At 38.7% G+C, this 23,303-nt stretch overlaps 2 protein-coding genes and 1 long non-coding RNA gene across 4 annotated transcripts; 1 reads left to right on the top strand and 2 right to left on the bottom strand.

The window, feature by feature from the left end:
• Nucleotides 1–1,295: 1,295 nt before the first annotated feature.
• LOC131352405 (uncharacterized) lies at nucleotides 1,296–7,068 on the bottom strand. 2 transcript variants are annotated; one of them, XM_058388509.1, is made up of 2 exons: nucleotides 6,975–7,068; nucleotides 1,296–3,807 (listed from the first exon to the last, which is right to left on the bottom strand). In XM_058388509.1, coding segments are annotated over exons 1-2 (1,359 nt in total). In that variant the 5' UTR covers nucleotides 6,977–7,068; the 3' UTR covers nucleotides 1,296–2,450. The 2 variants fall into 2 exon arrangements, with proteins under 2 accessions (XP_058244492.1, XP_058244490.1); XM_058388507.1 differs by lacking the exon at nucleotides 6,975–7,068 and adding an exon at nucleotides 6,149–6,250.
• On the top strand, nucleotides 6,212–14,195 carry LOC131352407 (uncharacterized). Its single transcript, XR_009204504.1, has 4 exons — nucleotides 6,212–6,298; nucleotides 12,018–12,138; nucleotides 13,847–13,918; nucleotides 14,056–14,195. It is a non-coding gene; the product is annotated as an uncharacterized LOC131352407 (long non-coding RNA).
• A 5,887-nt stretch (nucleotides 14,196–20,082) lies between these two features.
• Nucleotides 20,083–22,921, bottom strand: sb:cb81 (mRNA decay activator protein ZFP36L1). The gene is made up of 2 exons (XM_058388510.1): nucleotides 22,762–22,921; nucleotides 20,083–22,361 (listed from the first exon to the last, which is right to left on the bottom strand). The coding sequence occupies exons 1-2, from the start codon at nucleotides 22,813–22,815 to the stop codon at nucleotides 21,366–21,368; spliced, it is 1,050 nt and encodes a 349-aa protein (XP_058244493.1). The 5' UTR covers nucleotides 22,816–22,921; the 3' UTR covers nucleotides 20,083–21,365.
• Between the last annotated feature and the right edge of the window lie 382 nt (nucleotides 22,922–23,303).

The raw sequence follows: 23,303 nt of genomic DNA, 5'->3' as shown, positions 1-23,303 counted from the left end.
AGGCCTTAAGACAGATTTCTTTCACCCTGGCAACACATGATGTCAGCCACTAGCTGAAATATGATTGGATAAATACTCTTATCATAAATGTACACTACTGGAAGCAGCGCAACCAAGAGAAAAGCTATGAAATGTAGAGAATAGACTATTGGGAATAATTTAATACACATTCATGGAAAAATATATTAAAATGCAAGTCAGTGAATCAGATTACTGCTGTTTAGGCCAGCAGAGAAGGCCTTGCTGGCCCTGACGGTCCACCACTGCATTTTAACAACAAAAAAATGTTTTGGAATGCTAGTTGCACCATCCCCTGATGAACGTTATTACTATGGCAGCCAATAGTAGGAATGGCATCTTCTTGGGCATCTCTAAATTGCTTGTTGTGTGTGAATGTGAGTGTGTATGCAGTTTTACACTGTGAAGTGTTGGCACCCCATAAAAGGTGTCCCCTGCTTTGTCCCTGTGTCCCATGGGAAACACTCCATGTTCCCTATTACCAGTGTTGTATAAAGTACCCAAAAGCCACACTTGAGTAAAAGTGCAGGTATTTTGTTAGAAAATGACTCAAGTAAAAGTTAGTCAACCATTATAATTCTACTCGAGTAAAAGTCTTAAAGTATCTGAAATAAACTGTACTTAAGTATCAAAAGTGGTATTTTCATGAATGTATACAAGTATGGAAAGTAAAAGTAGAAGTAAATTTAAAAAAAAAAAGAAGCAAGGCTGTAATTGTACGGAACATGCAGATCCCGAACATCAGAGGGCACCCTCACCTGTTACTAGGGTATTTAAACGCCATTCAGGCCTCCACTCACTGCGAAGTATCAACCTCTCTAGAGATTACTGAGCGTTTTCTAAGATTGCCTAGATATTCTGTGTATGATCCTTGCCTGTTCTATTGTGACTACGACTTTTGATCTCGTGATTCGGTTTTGGTTACTAAGTGTTTGTTTTCCACCTTTTTGACCCTTTTGCTTCCCCACATCGCTTTCGAGTAATTGCCGGCTGTCTATGACTAAAGTGCTGCAAATTGGTTCAGATCAACCCACCATGAGTGCGTCCTTACAGTAATAATTTGGAGAATTATGAATTTTATTCTGTATTGCTTTCTTTCTTAAACTTCTCAATAAGTGCACCACCAAAAAAATAAGACTTGCATGAAAGAAAGAAGAGGCCTTTAGAACTGTATTGTAATGAAGTGTACAGTATCAGTGTTTCCATACATGTGCACTTGTAACTAAGGCCATGTCCACACGTACCTGGGTATTTTTAAGAAGGGAGATTTTTCTCTGTGTTTTGACCTTTCGTCCACACACTAATGCAGTTTGAGGTCATTGAAAACGGAGCTTTTGGAAAACTCCTTCCAAAGTGAAGATTTTCCAAAGCTCCGTTTTCAGTGGTGTTGTGTGGACGGGGGGAACGGGGATTTTGACGTCATTGTCTGTGTGCCGGTCTCCTTGATTTGACGTCAGCTTTGTTTATGAAGATATTTTGTGCAATAGCAGACTTACGTAAACTAGTGACAGTGTTAACGTTGTTTACTGGACTTTTTACATGCGTGCACATACACACGCACTTATTCACACATTACGTTCATGAACAGAGGGCCGGAATGTAATACGAAGCTCACTGCTGCTGCATACAAAACTCTGACCACACACAAAGCGATGGAGGTTTTGGAAGAGACCCGGTCGGACTTCTACATTCTACAATGAAATTTTCCCATGTCAAGGGCATCGCTTTCACACGACGCGCCATTGTTGTTAAACTACCGGAACCGGTAATAAAGTTTTGTCTAGTGTTCTGATTGGCTAGGCATGCTCCTGACAGCGCTTAACAGGGCGTTTTGTGTTTTCTGTTGCAGTTTTGATAACATTGACTCATTTGAGTCAATTAGGCATTGAGGAAAACAATTAATTTAATTTCTCTCTGTCGAGAAGTGTAAACATTTTGTTTTTAATATATTTTTTTTTTAAATGTAAAATTTGTATGGAATTTTTAGTAATTAGATTGACAGGAATCAGCAGCTGAAAATAAAACATCTGACATAATAATTAGGATAAAAAATCTGAAAATAGAATAATCAGATAATTTTTGTTGGCTTTGTATTTTTGCAACTCTTGTGCCAGTGGACATTTGTGCATGACAACATGCTGAACATTCGCGACTTCCTGAATAAATGCTTAGAGAAACATTAAAACTTAAGGCTCTGCTGGTGGCAGGTGCTGGCATTTCCTGTATAAAACAGAATGAGGAAATGACAGTGAAATAATTCTTATTGGGCGTGTACTGCTTCCTGTTTTGTACACTTCAGCTAAACTTCTCTCCAACTAAATTTCTTGGAGTGCACTTGGTATTTTTAAATAGTGCCCTGGCATTTTCATATAAAATTTCTTTTTTACTCTTACCATATCATGACCATAGTCATCACAGATTTGTTTTACACTTTAGTAAATGCCCAGCACTTTCTGAAGCACTTTAGATACAGCAGGTATCAGTCTGTCTGCATAGTCCCTGAGACGTGTGTCCCGTATGTGGAAATGTGTTACCACATCATCCCTCTGAATGTCCCTCAGATGATACATGCGAGCAATTTCATGGTTCACTCTCACACTCCCATTCATTGATTGCAAAAATCCATGGACTGTAGTTGTAAATACTAGACGAGGATTTACAATAACTTTGAAATCATTGAACCTTGTAGGATCATTGCTTAACCTATAAACATATTCTAAAATGTTTACTCCCTTAACCTTCTTCCAGGAGTCTGGTGAATACTTAGGTCTTGGATCCTTCATGGAAACAGGAAAAAAATTATTCTCGAACTCAAAGCCCACCTCCAGATTGTATTTCCTCTCCAATTCAGGCAGGAGCTCTTTCCAGTTGTCTAAATTCAAAGGCAGAATGAATTCATCCAAATCTTGAAGAGCTACATAGTGACTCTGGTACATGTAACGATACACACAGTCATTAAGTGCTGCAATTTGCCCAAAGTAGTGTAACTCCCCAGGTGAGACTGACTTCTTCCAGCCTCTGGACACATTTATGTAGGACGATACACGCCAAGGGATGATCTCCACAAAGTTCTGCCTGACATAATAATTCAGGACCTTCTGCGTGACAGGATGGCAGCTGGTTTTGTAAATAGCTACCCTTTGGACGCCGAGTATCTTGAACATCTCCATGGCCTGCACAAGCATCAATATATTTACATAATCAAACATGGTAGAAATGCAAACTGTGAATTCATAGGGAAAGACTTCCTGTTTCTGCTGATTCCTAATAGGTTGGAAGGCGTGAATGTCCTGCAAGGATCCATCTTCTTTAGGTGATCGGGAAGTGATAGCCACATGTGTTGGTGTTGGACACATTTCTGGTATTTGGCAGGTAATATCAGCAGTGCCGTATTCAAAGCCAAAGTGATCAGAGTGAATGCTGTAATTAGCAGATACTGGCAAAGTTCTTCCGTTGCAGCACAACAAGCAGTTATACTCTGCATTTTCACTACGAAGCACTATAGCAATTGTCCGTATCATTTTCACCTTCTGGCGGTGCTCAATGTACGAGCTGACCATATATGTTTTAAGATTGGTCACATTAATGATTGGGTCATTTTCTACTGGCACACCGCATGCCATCGAGGGTGGCTGCTTCTTTTTCCAGTGAGGGTAAAAAGCGGTGGGCTTGTAATCAGTCATATTTTTTAATCCAGTGAGAAAATAAAATGCATACATGAGCACAAAAAAGATAATTGTGATTAGGAGGGTCCTTGGAAAAATGTGGTGCTGTGAGATTTGTGCTGCCCTGTGAAGTATAAAAGAATAAAAAGTAAATATAGTGACTGATAGACAATAAAAATTATATAAAAAATTACATAAAATTATATATATATATATATATATATATATATATATATATATATATATATATATATATATATATATATATATATAAAACACATTGTACCATTTTAATACTGGACAATAAGTTATTAATAGTAGCAGTTGTAATACACAATCCTGACACTAGGGGGTATTGAGGGACTCTCCACTGTGTAGACTGCATTAATGATATTCTAATAATAATATTAAAGATATTTATATTATATTAAATAATATAAATTATTATAAATTATATTAAAGATATTTACTGACAGAAAAATATTCTCTATTAATACTCAAAACATGATCACACTTTTCATTAATACTAAACAATAAGCTAACAGTTAATTGTTAAATTAATTAAATTGCAATTAATAACAAACATACAATAAAACTGTTTTTAATGCCACAGACAGAAAGTCTGTGTAGACTATACTTTTATTTTCCTCAGTATTTTTCCCATTTAAAGAACGTCACAAAACAATATCCAAGTTATAATGTTTTGTAAATCTTCAGAATGATTCTTATTTACTTACCCACAATAATATTCCTTGTTGCTTATATTAAGTGAGACAAAATATCATTACCCACACACACACACACACATCTAAGTTATCTCAATTAGTTAGCTCTAATGATTATGTGGTATTATGGAAATTCCACTACTCTCTAAAAAAATTAAGGAAATAAGAAGGGCCTTTTTAACTGTTTATTGTCCAGATCCTTTTTGCATCACCCCCTTGTTACAGGGGCATCTATATTTTGTCCAGATGATTTTTAAACCCATGTACTGAGAATAATAGAATAATTGAGAACAGCCTCAATTATTCATGGCACTGATCCTTGGAAATTCTGGTCTATGTCTGTATGATGGCATCAAATAATTGGCATCAAATGCACATTCATCCTGCAAATCTGCTCTTCTACTCATCCCATTGGATTTACAGTTGATGACTGAGGAAGCCAGTGATGTACACTGAACTCTTTGTCATGTTCAGATACCAGTTAAAGATTGTTAGGCTTGTGCTTGGAGACACGACACATTATCATGCTGGAAGTAGCAAATTAAAGGTGGGTAAATTTTGGTTATAAAGAGATGTACATGGTCAGCATCAACACTCAGATAGACTATGGCATCTGATAAATGTTTAATTGACAGTTATGGCCCCAAGAAAACATTCCCCACACTATTACACCACCAATCCAGCTTGAAATGTTGACACAATACAGGTTAGGTCCATGGATTCATGTTGTTGATGCCAAATTCGGACCTTACCAGATTCTGAACAGTCAAGCACAAACAACCATGAGCGCCGAGACCACGATTCCCTGTGATTCTGATGGATGATGTTAAAATGAACTCGGGCTCTCGACTTGTAACTGTAACTGATTTTATGATTTAGATGTTCAGCTGTTTGAGTGAACTGTGGCATGATAAAGTACACTGGATATTCTCCACTTGGCTAGAGAATGACAGAACTTGCAAAGAAGTGTAGTGCGAGGTGAAAAGCGAGTACAAATAATTCTGGACAAAGATCGAGGAGGTTACAGAAATGTACTGCAGTAATAATAGCAGAAGTAATAGTTTCCAGAGTAGTTTCCAAAATGCAGAGAAGCTGCAGTGTACTTCTACCTACAAAGAAGTAATGGATTGCGGAAGAAAAACTGTTTGGGAAATTACCACACATAACATGGCCCTTTCTAGAAAAAAGCAAAAAAAAAGGACAAGAACAACAACAACAATAAAAACCCAACTTAACAGTAGCTTTGCAAACACTGCCAGTTTCTATGAAAGAACGTTTTCCTTCAGCGTACCACAATGCACTCCAATAGTAGTATAAGAAAAATCTGTGTTTATTTATTTATCTAGGAAATTGGGAATGGGGGCTCGAGGATAATTATGGAAACATAAGCTTTGCCTTTAAGACAGCTGTAACTTTACTCTTCAGGCGTTTGACGTTTGACTCCACAAGTTCAGCACGTTTAAGACGTCCCCAGTAGCCCTATAGTTTACTGCCACCGTCATAATATATTAATAATAATAATAATAATAATAATATAATAAGCTGAAATAATAAGTCGGAATACGTTTTCTTTTTCTTTGTTTTCCAGCTTTTGAGGAAAAGAAAAGAAAAAAGTTTAGTAGTGTGGAAAGTCTACGAAACGAAAGTAAGCATAGAAAGTCATTTATTTTAAAATAGTTCCGATTGTAAAATATTTTACTGGAAATGGAAAACTAGGAGATGAACATTAAACTACTTTACCTGCGAAGAGCAGCAGTGTGCGTATGCATCTTCTTTTGTTGTACTGTGTGTGTGTGTTTGTGTGTGTATGTGAGAGAGAGAGAGAGAGACAAAGAGAGAGAGAGAGAGAGAGAGAGCGGGAGGGTCTATGTCAGCTTCGTCGATTTTGGGGTAAGTAAACGCCCACGTTATGTCTATAAGTTTAATTACACTTGGTGAAACATAACTGCGTTCATTACAGTGCTTTGTTATGGAACCCCTAAGCGGACATGGTGATGGAAAAAATGAGCTGTGAGCAAAAATATTCTCGAAACAGCGCGAGCGAACGCCTTTTTTTCCCCCATCACCAATACCCAGACCTCAATCAGATTGAGAACTAACTTGACAACTGCTGTTGACATAATCCAGTCTGACCAAAGCTTGAACTATTTTGTAAAGAAGAACTAACTAAAAATGTCAAGATCCTAATGCAAAGTATGTCATAAGACTTGCAGCTGTGATTGCAGCCAGAGGTACAGCTAAATGTTTACCCAGGGCGGGGTGAATACTTATGCCACATACAAATGTGTCAAAAAGTGCCTCCAAATATTGGACTGTATAAATCAATACGTAAAAATTTCACCTCCAAAATGCATTTCATTCACTGTAAATTCACTGGCCCTTTACCCAAGTAAAAATTCCATATATTATGTACTGTCGCTTTTCTTGCTATTCTACTATAGGACTATAGGGGAAAAAAACCCCAAAAGTGCCTCTAAATATTAGACTGTATAAATCAATATGTAAAAAAACCCTGGTTATGCCTATTTCACCTCCAAAATTCAAAATGCGAGTATATTGTACTTACATTCACTTTACCCAAGTAAATATTCCATATTTTATGTACTGTCGCTTTTCTTGCTATTCTGTGTACTCTTGCTGCACTCTTTACTCTGTCCACTGGGAAATACTATAGGACTATAGTGGGAAAAAAACCATGAAAAGCTGAATCTAGTCAGGAATACATACACACAAGAAGTATGAGCTAGGCTAGGCATGACAGAAAAGCACAGGTCAAACAGAAGATAGACGACCAAATGGTCCAAGAAAGAGGCTTAAAACAGGTAGTTAATGATGTCTGTGTTTAATTGCCTGAAACAAAACAGGTGAACAAACCACAAAAATTACACACAACCAAAGAAGAGTTCAGCTCAAACGGGCGGGGCTCCCCTTCTGGTGCTGGGAAATGTATCCGTAATTGAGGCCGTCTAACACTTGACATTTGAGGACCACTATAGGGCACTTGTTGGAAATATTCAAGTAAGAGCCACTTGACACTTGATGGACACATATTTGACATGTGCTTACAAATCAATTTAATGTGTGATTATGGCCTATTTGACATATTTGGACACTTTGGTTATGTATTCGATATGCTTAGGTTATCTGTTTAATATGTTTTACGCCAGTACATTTTAATGCATAAAAAGTGATTATATTATTTATTATTTTAATGTTATTTATGCTTCATAAGGCCTGAAAATCATCTGCTGATGCCGTGCATATGCAATAAAAGAATAAATTCTGGGGCATCTATGACCCTTTAAAAGAGCACTATTACTGTGATTTTAAAAGGTCCCAATATTAATGTTTGGTTAACCAAGATCTGCCTGTAGGGACCCTGTTCTACGTAGAGAAAATGATAGAAATGGATAATCTTCTTACTGCAAAGCAGCAAAAATAGCAGTGAATTGAGGAATATCATGTAGTATATTAAAAGACACTTATTTCCTGTACCCTCTTCACAGACGGACAAGATTGATGGCTGTTTTTATTTGAAATTGCTATACATGCTATTTTAAGACATTTAAGATTTAGCTATATATATATACATGCAGCTTAGTCACTAAGGGCAAAATGGAGCTCTCCTTGCCTGCAAAACTACTAAACAGAGACAGAATCTTGGTGGCTCTGTTCTCTGGTGTGTCTGGTAAAACAATCAGGAAACTCTGAAGGTTGGAGCATCTGTCTGTATACAAGATTGAGTATGACTGTTAAGTGAATGATTATTGTGGATGTAGATTTTACTCTACATCACAAATTGATAAAAAAAACAAAAAACTTTTTGTAGTTAGCTCAGTCATATCCACTATATAACAAAATACCATCACATCCATGTGTATTTTTAAAGATTTCTCTCCACTGGAATTAACATGGCTAGGCCAAAATTGGGTTGGACTTGTGCAGATAATTCATGCTATGCAGATTGGATAGCCACTTAGCAACTGGATAGCCACTGTTCACCAGTAATGTGCTCACAGTCTTAATGTCAGGATTCTGGAATGGCATTCTGCCATTATTTGTAATTTGAGGAAAGTAAAAAGTCTCTGATTCTACTTTAACATGCAATAAATGTGAAGTCACTGCATCAAGGAAACAATAAGATCCTTTTGTTTCCTAGGCAAGAAAATTAGAAGCAGTTATCCCACATCTTTAACAGACATCATGCAGTTTGCTGTGTCAGTGTATTTACATTTGAATCAAACAGCTAAAAATCACAAACTAGAAAGGTAACTGAGCTGTGCATTGGCCCAGGTAAGCATCGGCAGTGAAACAGAAGCAGAGGCAGGCACTGAGGGGAGATTCGTGACAACACATCACAGATTTACCACCTCAGCCTCCTTAAAGATAAAGAAAGACATTGTGGCTCTGATAAAGCCAGTGGTAGAAGAAAGATGTTTGGGGGGCTGGAGTGTCCAATGGTCTCTGATTCCATTTGGAGACCAGTTCTCAGCATCCCAGAGGGTCAAGGTTGCCAAGTTGAGATGTGAATTTTTGGATGTTTTCTCCCCTGCCCAACTGTTCAAATCTCATAGAATACCATTTCTTGTTATTGCTTGCCAGTGCACAAAAGACAATTGAACACAGAAAAAGTTAGAGAAGAGAGAAATAGAGGAGTCCCACAGTGACTGCCCGATCATGCTTGTGCCTAAGGCAGATGCAAAAAAAAATCCATTTTTATGTGGAATACTGCAAGATGAATTTGGTCTTAAAAATGGAGTTTGGTTATGGCTCATTTTTATTTGAACCTTGATTGTATCAGGGGCTATTGGCAGATTCCCTTGTCACCAATTTAAAGGGGGAAAAATGACTGTCAAACCCATTAAGGTTACATCTATTTATCACACTTCTATTTGGTCTTTTGTAGTGCCAGCCACAGTTAAATTACTGATAGATCAGGTGTTAAAGCCCCATGGTACATTTCAAACACATAATATACAGTATTGCTTGGGCAGAGACTCTTGCAACATGTGAAGGTGGTCCTAATGTCCTTGAGGCCTCATTGTGAAACCAGTGAAGTCTGAGACAGGAGGATGTATAGTATATTTGCTTCCACTTGGGTCATGGGTGAGTGTGTCCCAAAATTAATAATACTGCCTAACACACAAGGGGACATTCAGTACCAGGTGGTGGAGAGTGAGGATCACCTTGTGCTGCACATCAGCTGAAAAACTCTCATTGTGGGAATCCAAAGTGCTGAGTGCAGATGCACTGATGACACCCTGGTGAATGAAATGGCACCCTAATGACAACCTGATTGCATTGTCTATGGCACACACTGGCAATAAATAGCCTCTTCTGCTACAGATGTTGACCCCTTTGTACAGAACATAATTTAGACTTCAATCCTGCTTGTGGGACACCTAGGAGCAGAATATGGGTCAATACTTTGCCTGATGCTCTGCCTGATGAGTTCCAGTCAATTCTGCAGAATGTACATTGTGTGCTAGAGTTAGAGAGTCTGCAAACCGTGGATTGCAGAATGCAGGTTTCAAAATCACAAAAGTAGCACAAATCAAAAAACACAAATCCCAGTCTTGTCTTCCAGGGCTTAAAAGGTGCTACCTTGCCTCAAAGCAGAGGGGGCCATAGTGTCATGCTATCTTGCTCTATTGATGGGGCATTGTCATCCTGAAAGGAATCATTCCCATCAGCATAGAAATATTTGATCACATTATAAAAGTGATTAGTTACAACAGCTTTGTATTGATTGTCAGTGACCCTTATATATATATATATAAATGAACCCAGTGGCTATGTTTGATCAGTGATGCAATTCTTTATTTTTTTCCAGACATATCAAGCTTAATGTTTTAGTTTCTTTTGAGGTCTATGTATCTCAAAACAGCCAGGATGCACCCTTTGACATTCTTTGAATCTGTGTGAGAGAAAAAAGGAGCCAAATGCAATTTGAAGCAATAAGCCTTAAGAATGCATGTGTTCATAGTTAAGATGTTTTCAAGCATGGCATAAATAAATAATGACAAAAGGGAGGGACTAAAAAAACCCCACTGTTCAATACACTGTTAACAGTAAGCGTTTGCTTTTAAGAAACATAATGGGCAAATGTTCAATAGACAGAACATTTTTTAAAAAATAATCATTTTAAAAATTAAATAAAAAAAAAAAACAGGTGGTGAAATTACATTTTCTCAAATAAGCAACTTGACATGATAAGAATTACTATTCAATAAAGGAAAGTACCATTGCACATATGAATATCATTTCATTTGACCCTAAAGTACAGTTTCTGAGTGCAGTTGAAGTTCTGAGTCCACATCAACTATTATGGCACGGAGAGTGATTGTGAAACTGGAAAGAATTTGGGCTGGAGTTTAGGGTCAGTTTCTTCACTGCACTAAACAGTCAGGCTATTCATTTTTACTGTAAGAAAATATAGCATGTTCTGTCCCAATAATAAATATGGACTTTTCTCAAATCACAAAAATGAACTGTGTTAAATTTTACAAAAAACAAAAGGTCAAATGATGTTTTAATTTATTTCTTGGTGAGTATTCTAAAAGAAAAACAAAAACAATAGAAACAGAAGAACGAGGAAGGGAACAAATGCTTAATGTTTAATGTTTATGCATCACAAAAGTAGAGCTGTGCCCTGGCACTAAACGTAACAGCGATGTCAAACAAAAAATGTCAAGTTTTATTTTCTCTCACTCAGTCTTTATCCTGGTCAGAGTTCTGGTGGATCTGGAGTCTATCCTGGGAACACTGTGTGTGCAGCAAGAATACACACTGGCTGCGGCACCAGCCCATCACATGACAACCTGAACACACATTCAGTCATACCTAAATATAAATTTAGCATAACCAATCCACAGACCAGCAGGTTTTTTGGGAGGTGGAAGGAAAGAAAGAAGGAGGAAAGGAGGAAATCCGTGTGTAAACATGAACAGGAAAACATCCACATAAACTACAATCAGACAGAAACTCAGTTTAAAGGAAGACACACACACACACTTAATCCGTGTTAACCTTATGTCTTACTCAAATCGCAATGACATTTTATACACATTTATGTATAAGAATGCTTCCTGATTTGCAGATTCCTCTGAGATGGTGGCAGCTGTTCAGAATGTCTAATGGAGAGTCTCAGGCGTATATGCTACTAATGTTTCTGTTATATTCTCATGCTTTCTGAAGCATGAAATGACATGAATACAATCGTAACCTGAATGTTAATTTTCTTGTAAGAGATAACTCAGTTGTGAAACAGATTTTCATTGACCTTGAGTATGACAATGAATCTATTTTGAACCTGTTGCTGATCCTTGTGTCCACACTAATGATATGTACTCAATATAGCATAGTGAGTGGGCAGCCAAGCCAGACAAATGTGGTCATTTTGATTTCACCAAAGCTATTTCCTTCTCATGAAAGACATTTTAGTGGACAATATTTCTGTATAATGTTATACAAGTGTTTCAATTTCTATAAAAGCAATGAACAGATTCTGTTGTTGCTTGTAATTGCTGCTCTTCAGTGCTATTCTATGTATATAGTTTTAGAATCAAGTGAAACATTTAATATAATAAGGCTTTTTTTTTCTCAATAGGAATTTGTTCTGGAATAGATTACACAGCAGGTCCAGCGTCCCTGGTTTGATGCTCAGGTTACTGGAATTTCACATATTCTCCCTGTGACTATCGAAGATATTATACGCTGCAACTATACAAGTAGGTAGCTATGAAGCGAATGCAGTATGCTGCATAATTTCTGTTTATTTGTTTTTGCGCAGGCAGAATGCATTAATTATGTGCAATAATAAGAGCTCTACTGTTGCATATCAAATAATCCTTGTTAGACAATAGAATAATTGTATTATTCTTTGTGGTTTGGCAAAGTGTTTCCCTGTGGAAAGAATTAAAAGAAATGGCTAAACCTGCTGGTGAGGGAGGCCATGTGTGCACACACTGCACTGTGTGCTATATTAGTTTTTGGCTGCTTAAAAGACCAACTTTTCTTTTCCCCTTTTTTCCCCTCTTAACTCAAGACCATAAATAATCCTGCAGTGTTTGTCCGGCCTATTCCGGTCATACATCTATTGTCAAACTCTTAATAGGAAGATAAACAGTAGGAATCCTTATAAAAAAAACGCTTATATGTTCTTGTATCATGGAATGTTTTAGTACAGTAATAACTTTATTAGCATTTAGCCTTTTTGGAGCTATGGAAATGTCCCAGCCTGACCCTTTTAGCTCATCATACTAATCTACAAAGTAGTGGAGCAAAGGTTGACTATTGATGTAATCGATTTAGGGTTTCAGGCAACCCAGAAACCCTAGTTCAGCTTTAGTAGGTATAACCACCAGTTCAGCTGAATACAGCCACGTGAATGAAAAAGGATTTTCGCATGGGAAGTTTCCTGTTTCACTCCCCCAATGTATTTAGTGTTCTGGCATCTGTTTAAAAATACACAGTCTCATTCAGTTAAAGGCACAGCAGTTTTATAATACTGCACCGTTAAGAAACGCATTGTTTCCTGTTACTGGAAAGAGGCAACAAAAGATATTTCCACCCATCGCCACTGTAGGCCAAAAGAAACATAACAAATAGACCAGAAAGCCAGACAGCAAAGCACACATTCACAAAAAAATCAATATAAGAGAGAGATTTTTTTAAGGCAACAGTTTTGACAAACAGGTCAGTAATATCTCCAAAGCGGCACACAATCCTCTGCAACTGCATGCACTGATAAACTTGTACATACTTATAGCCCTCTTGATCTGGACAACTTCATCTAGTCGAGAATGCTGCTGCCAGAATGCTGATAGCCTAAAACACTATCATCAACCAGAAATGACAGTAATAATAACAACCAAACTCAAACAAGAGTCAGGGATTTTCTTTTGTCATTTTGTACAATTTTTTAGTATTATTCTGTCTGTATTCTTTTTTTGGATATGGTGTGTTTGTGTAGGTGTTTTATTTGTTCAACTACAGGGGCATTTCCTGTTTCCTGAGCAGTTCGGTTGCGCATTTATTCTTTCCTCTTCTTGACCAACTAAGCTGTCTATGCTGATGTAAATGGAATAATTCATTACAAATTTGGTTCAACATTGGTCCAAATTTGCACTTAGCACCTCTTAGACACCTTCAACTTTTCTTTTGTTGATTTCAAGTGAAGGCCTAAAAGCTTTTCCCTGGTTGTGTGGATTTCAGTATTAATCTTTACCCAGCAACTAAATATAACTGTATGAATTAATTCGTCCATTACAAATATCTATTGCTGCTACAAAATGGAAATTAGCCAGATGATGCATTGTTATACATGGAGCATGATATGGTAAATAGAATCAACATTATTACAGATTACATAATAGACTTGCCTTATGGAGATAATGAAGACATTTCATCTTGTTTTTTTCTTCTTCTTTGCTTTAGGGTGTTCACAAATAAGTAATTACTCACAAGAGGACACAAAGAGAGAATAAACACGTGTGAAGTACAAGCTGGGTATGTGTACCACTACAATATTGATGTAAATTATAAGAAATTGGAGTTTTAATGGTTTGGAGCAATTTTCTAAGAGGGGCAAACAGGAAAGTGTATATTACCACCTGAGCTCCTTCCTTGTTGTTGATCCTCTACAGGGAGATGGTTGTGGAGATAATGAGGGCAATCCACCACAGCTGCGTAGGCCTTCCAGGTCTTTACCACCACCTGGAACTTGATGAATGCTCTGTGATGGGCCACACACTTTCTGATATTCTTTTTACTTCCAAGATTTTGAACACCATAAAAGAGTAGATTTTTATGATGCAGTTACTAGGTTGAGATATGCATCAAATTACTATTACAGTCATATTAATTTGCACAATAGGTGAGAGCTTGACATTGACAATTCCCTCACTGTTTGAGGGTTTCCAGTATGGTGGAAGGAGCCTCCTACTGTGAGATTAGAAGACATCACTAAGGACAATCTATCTCTATTTAACTGTTGTGCAATACCAACTGCAACATGTGAAGGGACAGTGGGTGATACTCTTGACTTCCTTAGGTTGGCATACCACATGATTAGCTGCCTACTTATTGGGATTGGCACAATGGTGCAACAGATGCACTGCTGAGGCAGGGCATATGCCTGTGACAATAAAATCAGCGCCCAGTAGTGGTCGTCCAGATCTGTTGACAGTTTAGCAAGGCACACAGACGGAATTCTTCACTGATGCCAAATCACCTTATTGTCAACTATGATTCTCCCTGGTAAATCCTGTCCTGCAGGGATTACTACACAGTGGCTGTCACAGACTTTCTGAAGGGGATTTTGGATGTGCTTTGTATGCTAGAAGTTTTACCCAAGTGCATACAGCCAAGTTTTGTTAAATAATTGGATGCCCTCGCAGTGTTCCAGGAAGGTTAACTTACAATGTGATTGGACCGTATCAGCAGATCAGCATCAACTATTCATCTGTCATAGAAAAAGACTTGGAGAGCTCCTATGTCTAAACAGAGACCTGACCACTGGGAGATTTGTCTTCATGACACTTGTATTGGACCATGTGAAAAAAAAGGAAGGTGTGTATATTGAGGTAGCCGGTAAATGTACAGTGTATAAAACCCCACCACTGCCATGACTAATACATGTCTATCAACACCTTGCAAACTCTTATGCATGTGAATGTTTTCAAGAGGCGTGCATAGAAGTTGTACAGATAAGACAGAAATGCAACAGCTAATAATTGCCACAGTGATCAACAGATATGTGCTTTTCTAGGTAACTTGATGAGGCAAGGCAGGCAAAATCTGAGACAAAATCTAAAGGTCTACAATGTCTTTTGTAGTGAAACCTTGGGGGCAAGTAAAGAAACACAATACAAGGCCAAAAACAACAACAGCCCAAGTATAACACACTGTGTGAGAAGAAGTGGGTTGGTGGCTAGTGGGCTACACTATACATGCAAGCACTCAGTTGTCATAACAACATCCAGCACTTTGGTAAGTGTGACCTCTGCTGGGAAAACCATGTATTAGTGTGGGCTGGTGTAATCTTCTATCAGTATTTTTGTAGGAACTGAAAGAGGCTGCATGACTAATTGGTTGACTGAGCTTGCACATTGTGCACTGTTGAGCAGACGATTAAACATGTTTGATAATATGTCCAACAGAGAAAGAAATACAGATTTAAACTCACAACCTTCAGATCAGTAGGCTAAGATCATAATTTTTGAAACGTAACCACTGAGCCATCACTACTCCACTGCTTTGTTTTTATTGAGTTACAATATAAGGTGTTAGAACTGAGGTCACCAACGTCATAAAGAAAAGTGTTCCTCAGAAACCAGAGAAATAAAAAAAAAAAAATCAATATGAGGTGTTGACTATTCCAATAAAAGTAATGTCAGATGAAAATATATCAGAGGCTTAAGATGAATGATAGAGCATCACAACGCCACAAGAAATGTTATCTGTAAGTTGCTGTCTGAAGAAATTGGGTCATTCTTCCCCATTGACTCATACTACTGGCATGCTATACTCCTGTAAGAGATTTAACTGATCTCTAAAAATCCTCTGAATGGTTTGGAAGAGTGCTGTTGGATAGAATGCAGATGCAGATGTTGTGCTGGAATGTTACAGTTTGATGATCGTGAAGCTCTTGAGCAGGAACTGAAAAAAGGGTACTGATTTGTTCACCTTAGTGACTCATTCAGAAAGACTTGTTTAACATTGTTTAACTTGTCTAGCAGTTAACTTGCCGATTTGAGGATCAGACGGAAGTTCACTGGTCCAAAAAACCACGACATGCATGCAGAGCTGCATGGAATGCTCTGGAGGGTCAATAGCCTAAGTTGGTCTTGAGTGGAAAATGTGGCTTCACTCACACAGGGTCTCCAGAGTCTATCTGGCCACAAACACATAGAAATAATTTTATTGCCAAGCATGCCATGCACAAATTATTAACGGAAATATTGCTAGCAGAAAGGCAGTTTTTAAGGACATGCCTTTAATCATCTTAATGCAGAACTTAAGAGAAATGCCCTACATAAGGTTCTGAGAGGACCATAATGAATGGAGGCATCTCATCACTGACACTTGCTGCTTTTACGATGAAGAAAACCTCAGCCAGTGACCAGTTAACTGGACAGTGTTAAAGAGGTCTATGTGTAACTCAGCAATCCTTTCACAGATCTAGGTTGGTGTAGACACTACTTCACTGAACCACTCCCTTTGGTTGCTTAACCACATCCTGATGTTGAAGTTGCACTAAAGTCCACCACACATTTTTCCATGTGCACATATATAAGTCACAGTCTATTGTGGTTATGGCCCCCTGAAGGGATTTTCAGCACAGCAAAAAAAGCTACTGACCCTTGTGTTGATCTAATGGCTAATATAAGTAGACCAGAAGAAGGCAACATCTGATAACCTGCAAGAAGTGCTTCAGGACCACCTCAGCTCCAGCTAGTTGGTTTACTTTACACCAGAAGGGGGCAACCATCCCTAGGGGCCCTGTGGCATCAGATAGACCCCAGCATGTGAGATTAGCATCTCTGGTGTTTCCCCCAGTGGGAACACACCCCTACTGCCTCCTTCTGCTAACAACATCCTACCCTGCCAGTGGGCTAATAATTTGACTTCCTATTCTGAGAAATGTGGTATTTGGGTTTGAGTTGCAGCAGGATGATTCTTCTTGTCAATGCCTGCAGTTTGAGCAAGCATAAGGATTACCGATGCTGCTGCCGTCATCAGTCCAAGCATTCTCTGTAGAAGTTGATCTGCAGGTTGTGGCCTGGCTGAATCGTGATAATATATATACCACACACCAGAATGATGGGCATGTACGTGATGGCCTACTCCTTCCTGAGAGCACTCAGGAGGCAGGTTATTTCAGGAGGCATGTTAACAGAGGGCTCAAAATCTGCAGATTGAAGAGACTACTCCAATGCTAGTAGCAGAATAGCAAAAGTATCGCAATGTTTGCTACATGCCCTGCTATAACTTTTCTCAAGGGAGTCAGTGCATCTGTATTCAGCATTCATGTAACATAATGCTTTGTCTGGTAAAAGTAATAGTGATGCAACACAAGCAACAGTAGGAGGGATATATCCAAGGCTCACCTGCTTTTCATGTGATCTGACATGTACAATGGAAGTCGTGGAAAAGTCCAGGGCCTGCTCATTTAAAATGAAGACCTAATGGAAAACAAAGTGCTGTTAATTGAATTAGCATGAGAGCAGCAGTAAACAGTGAAGGGGATAAAAATGTAAAATCCTTCAACTCAGTGAAGTGAAGTATGCAGTAATTAAAATTCAGCAGCATACAGAAGCCATAACACCAAATGTTATGAGCACAAAGGTTCCAAGCTGCTAAAAAATACCTCCATAATATGATCTTGTACAATGGAGGCAGCTCTAATTGGTTTCTCACAGTTTCAGTATGTAAGGTTTAATCCTTACCTCTGGTTACTCTGGATACTGGTTTCCTGTTGCTGTCTATGTCGGTTCCCTCTGGTTACATCCTACTCCAGGAAGCATCCATTTTAGTAGACGTGTGTGTGTGTGTGTGTGTGTAAAGACTTATAATAAAATAAACAAACCTTTAGCCTTTTCTTTACATCATTTCATTTAATATATTAGCTTTGTTTAAGACTGATATAAAGACACTGCAACTGATGTGTATAATGACTCAGCTCAATGTTTCTTCCTTAACTCAGCCACCAGAGGTCTCTCAAGTACTTGTATGTCCTCAATGTCCTATTACATCAATAGATTTTTTGGATCCTTATCACAGAAATCTGGCTTCTGAATGCTGCTAACAGATGGAGTCCATGCAGAGGAAAATCAAGCCTGAGAAACACTAATGATAAAATGATTTGAACGTTTTTTTTTTTTCAGCTCTACGCAAGGTCATAACACAGTGTTGAATCTTATTAATGAAATTATGATAACCATAATACACTGAATATCACAGTTCGTGGCACATCATAGTGTCTGTTTGCCATAAATGAAAAATAATAATTAAAATAAATTTTATTAAAAGACAAGTATATTCAGCAGGAACTACTAGAAGTGTCTTTAAGAAGGCACTATAATTAAGGTATAGTTAATCTTAAATTAAGGTAGCTTTTAATGGTGTGTTACTGTGTAGATACAGAATCTATGGTACATATAATATCTTCCGTGGCTTTGTAAGGAATCTGCTGCTCGTTTTCTACATTTTCTAAAATGACAAACTTCTTGTTTGCCCTCTAGTGGTCAACTGATTAACTGCATGTTACTTGCCTTTTTTTTTTTTTCTCTCTGAGCTGCCATACCACAACAGAAGGATTCTTTCCCCTAACATCATTAATCATTTAAAAACCACACCTTAAGTCTTTAGAATAATAAAATGCATTGTGAGCTGTGAGCCTTTTTATTCTTACTATGGCATCTACACACCTCTTACCAGACAGCACTTACAGACTACTACTAAATGAGTTATATGAGCAGAGTGCATGGTGCACATCATCATGGTTTTGTTTTTTTATCCTTTTCTTTTACAACATGCAATGATTGTGCGCTATCTACAACGCTAAATGCACACCACTTAATTGGAGCCACTTCCAGATTATACAAGCAAATATTAAATAATAGGCATTTAATTTTTTAAAGTTTAGAACATAATACAAAATATGCATCTATTTTAGATATCATAGTAATAGCATGCTGGTATCTTAACCACTTAGACTGAAAGTTTGATCAGCTATTGCATTCTGTCTGTGGAATAGACTAAAAATGGCTGAGTTACTTTGTCCAGGTTTAATATTATTGCTAGAAGAGGAAAAATACTCCAGACATACAACATTGCAGGAGGCTGTATGTGGCTGGGCCTTTTTTTTTTTTTTGTCATTATGACGATTAAATGACGATTATGGCTATGTTATTGAGTGTCCTAGCATGATAATTTCATATTAATTGACATTAAAATAGGTATCACTGTTTTATAATATACATTAAAATAAAGGCAGTACTGTATATGTCCTAGAAGGCTATGAAACCAAAAATGATGTATGGTGTATTACAAACTAAATGGCACTTAATTTGCACTAAATCCATAATGGAAGAGTTGTACAGTTAGAAATAACTAGCGTATAACTATTTCAGGCTATGTCATCTATGCCATTATACCCCCATATATCAAGCTTTTTTCTTTATCTTGTATCACTGCATTGTCGATGGTAATCTTGCTGAAAGACCCAGAGCCCTCCAATAGACTTGCAAATTGCCCTTCCCTTCTGTCACTGCATTAGCATACAGATGTTGTTAAAAAGAGAAAGTTGCCTCACAAAAGAGCCATGCAGGGAGAAGTGGCCCTAGATTTTATTTACGGCCTCCGACCCCCGTGACCAGAAAGAAAGGCAGGAACGATTGTCTTTGGACAAGTGACAGTGGGATGTTTCTTAGTCTGCCGTGCACAAAGGGTTGCAACAAAGAGTCGGACTGCACACAAAAGCTCTCATCTGTTCATTCATCTTGAAGTTTGCATGTGTGTGTGTCCAGCTGTCGGGTGTTTTCACTTCTGCCATGGGATAAATGTGAGAATGCTGTTTAGAAATGTCTGATATGTGTCAGTATAGAGACACGGTTCAGGCTAAACAAAACAAAAAAAAGTATGAAATAATTATGAACTGATGTTGAATGTAAAGTTTCTGAAAGTTTATTTCAAAACAATCAACAATATATTATAGAGTTGGCAACAACCACAAGGAATGTAAACAGTCCGTTTAAATTATATATGAAACACAATACAAAATCATAGCACATTATACGGTCTTTTTCTTGCACTGGGAAAAAGAAAAAAATAAATAAGTTTAAGTTAACAAAAGGCAATAGCTTACACAGACAGCTAAGACAGGAACTTGCAGGTTTTTTTCTTCTTTTTCAAAAGGATCTACATTGTAAGCTTTTAATCAAAGTCAGGAAATGCACTTTTCTCCTACATCTATACATTGCAAAGAACATTATATCTTTTGTCTCTATAATACAGATTGACAGTGCAAGAGACGTAAGATGGCGAAGCACTTTTTTTCCTGATACATTGTCACACTGCCACTTACATACACACGCATACACACACACTCATACACACACACGCAGATGCACACTTACATTTGTTTGTAATGATTGAGCCCAAATACTGATCTCAGTGAGCGCAAGAGAAGCATAAGAAGTGGTGGGGTTTTATCACTTATGATCCTGAGATTTCTACATTCAGAGTCTGTACTGCTGGTTTCATTTAAAGCTGGGAAGTAGCTCAAACAAAGCAAACTCAAAAGATGTGTTCACTGTGTAAAAATGCATAAAACATATCAAAATGCAATCACAAAAGAATAAAATGGGCAATAAATAGAATCTTAGACAAGAAACTAGTTCAACCTACTTTTGTAAAACTATCAATTTATAAAATGCCTTCACTAAAGGCTACACTTTGTTTACAGTACATGTCTGGGTTCAAGGTTAGGGTTCGGCCTACAGCTAAATATAGACTAAAGATGCTCAGCTTTGGTTGAAGCACAGAAGTGTGCATGTAATGGAACATGCTCATCTGTACTGCTGCTTAAATCTTTACCCGTTCCATACATATCAGGTACAGAAAGGTTCTCAGAACATTTCCTTGCATCTAGGAGACCCCAAAAGTGTGCGAATCTAGAGTGAAATACCCAGTACAGTTTCAACTGGTATACAACAGTATACATTGGCACACAGTAAAAAAAGCCACAGTGTTGGATTAACACCTACAGGGTTCAGATCAGGTCGCAAATGAACTTTTGAAACTTTTGAACTAATGTGCGGTTGTCAAAGCAATGGGTGTTAATTCAATACTGTGGCATTTTCTGTGTAAACTTTTGATGAATCAGATAAAGAAATAAAAAGGGAATTCTATAACAAATCAAAGCCAATATGCAATATGCACAGATCGTTCATTAATCGTCTGAGACAGACAGGCGGCTGAAGATGGGCAGTCGCCTGTTTCCGTCCACACCCGGCGAGTCGCAGCCGCTTAGGCTACCGGAGCTCGAGTAGCCGTCGTGATCAGAGAGCGAGTCCGCGGACGCGCTGCGCTGCAGAGCCGCGATCCGGTCGCTGAGAGCGATGTCTGCTGTGAACCCGAAGCCGTGCTTCAGGGCTCCGTGCTCTTGCAGCAGCGGTGGAGAAGGGAGATCAGGGCTGCACGAAAAGGAAGATGATGGTGGAGGAGACACAGAAGACGCTCTGGTGAACGCGAGCGGGTCTGGCAGGGCCTGGAAAGCAGCCACGGTAGCTCGGGAAGAAAAGCCAGCGAAGCTGACGCTCTGGCGCAACAGGCGCGGGCGCTCCCTAGTGGTGCTCGTGGCCTGCCGATGTTGCTGCTGCTCATCGGCGTTGTGGATGAAGTGACAGCGCGCGCCGTACGGACAAAAGCCCACGGTGTGGAAGGTGCGGCACGGCTCGGTTTTGTACTTCGGGTGCCTGTTCAGGCCGCGCAGCTCCTCTGCGCCATGCGCAAACTGGCACTTGGCGCCATACTTGCAGGCTCCGCTCTCTTCGTACGTGCGACAGAGCTCGGTTTTGTAGCGCGCAGACACTGCAGGCACCGGCGTCGCTCTTGGGGAGGGCGGGGAGACGCTCAGGCCTGGTGGGGAGATACTCAGGCCCGGAGGAGGCGGTAGGGTGGACTCACCACTCACGTGTCCTTCGATCATGCTCACGGAGCGGTCAGCCCTGAACGGGATGCGCTGTAGGGCAGAACGCGGAAGCTGCTCCCGGTTCCATGGCTGGTTGTTAATGCTTGTGAGGGACCAGAGCTCGTCTGTTGGGTCTATGACTCCTCCACCGATGTTGAATTTGGAGTTGGGAAGTGTGACCGGGCACAGGGAATGTCTGCGCTGGAAACCGACGGCGCGTCTCGAATCATCCTGTACTTCAAGACTTTGGAAAGTCTGCGGGATAGAGAATGAGTTTAGGATTATTTAACCCACAGCATACTAAACAGATTGACTGATCAGTCATTCTTTTCCACAGCAAACGTCCACCATTTCGATAACCTTTCGCCATTTTTACTCTTTCGTCTAAATAATAAAGAATACCGACCATCCGGCAACACTGCAAGCTCTCACAATGGTGAATAAAGTCATATAGTGCCTTAGTTTAAATTAGACGCAACCGAAATAATTCATTCTGAAACATTCTAAACAATATTTATTTTTGTATCAAAAGTATTTGTTTTGCTATGAAAGGTCTAACAATTTAGATAAGGACTGTAGCCACATAACACTTATCTGACAAAACTTTATTTGAACACAAAAATAAATGAATTAAAGCAATGTTGATAAACCTCACCTTGCAAAATTCCTCATCCAGCTCAAGGAAAGGTGTAAGAAGATTTGATGGCATTGCAAAGATGCCTGAGACAGTAGGCCTAAGAAACTGTAGCCAAGAAAGTGTGAAGTTGGTTGAGGATTGGGGTGTGAAGCACTCCTACGCTCTACCTCCCATCTGTTGGAATCCCCTTTTATAAGCAGAAACTTTCGAACCCCACCCACATTTTGGTTAGATGGTATTTCACGCCCCTTTAAGTGTGATGAGGGATCCATTTACACTCTTCTCCCAGTCATAGCCACTTTTATTGCGTTAAAGCACAAAAGTTGAATCAGTCTTTGCCACTTTCTGGTGATGTACCATATCATCATTTTGAATTTGCATTGTATACAAGCAATTCTTGACCTCCCAACACTTGAGGATTATATGCACTTACAAACATGCTTTAGTAGAAAAGTTTTGTATTCCATTGTGAACAGCACTGAGAGTCAGAAATTCTAGCTAGTCTAATTTAATTGTAATTCATTTAAAGGCATTGGATACTGTATAAAGTAGAGAGTGGT

Source organism: Hemibagrus wyckioides, linkage group LG04 (assembly GCF_019097595.1).
Source record: "Hemibagrus wyckioides isolate EC202008001 linkage group LG04, SWU_Hwy_1.0, whole genome shotgun sequence".
NCBI lineage: Eukaryota > Metazoa > Chordata > Actinopteri > Siluriformes > Bagridae > Hemibagrus > Hemibagrus wyckioides.
Note: the sequence above shows the minus strand (reverse complement) of the source record. Positions and strands in the feature narration are given on the sequence as shown.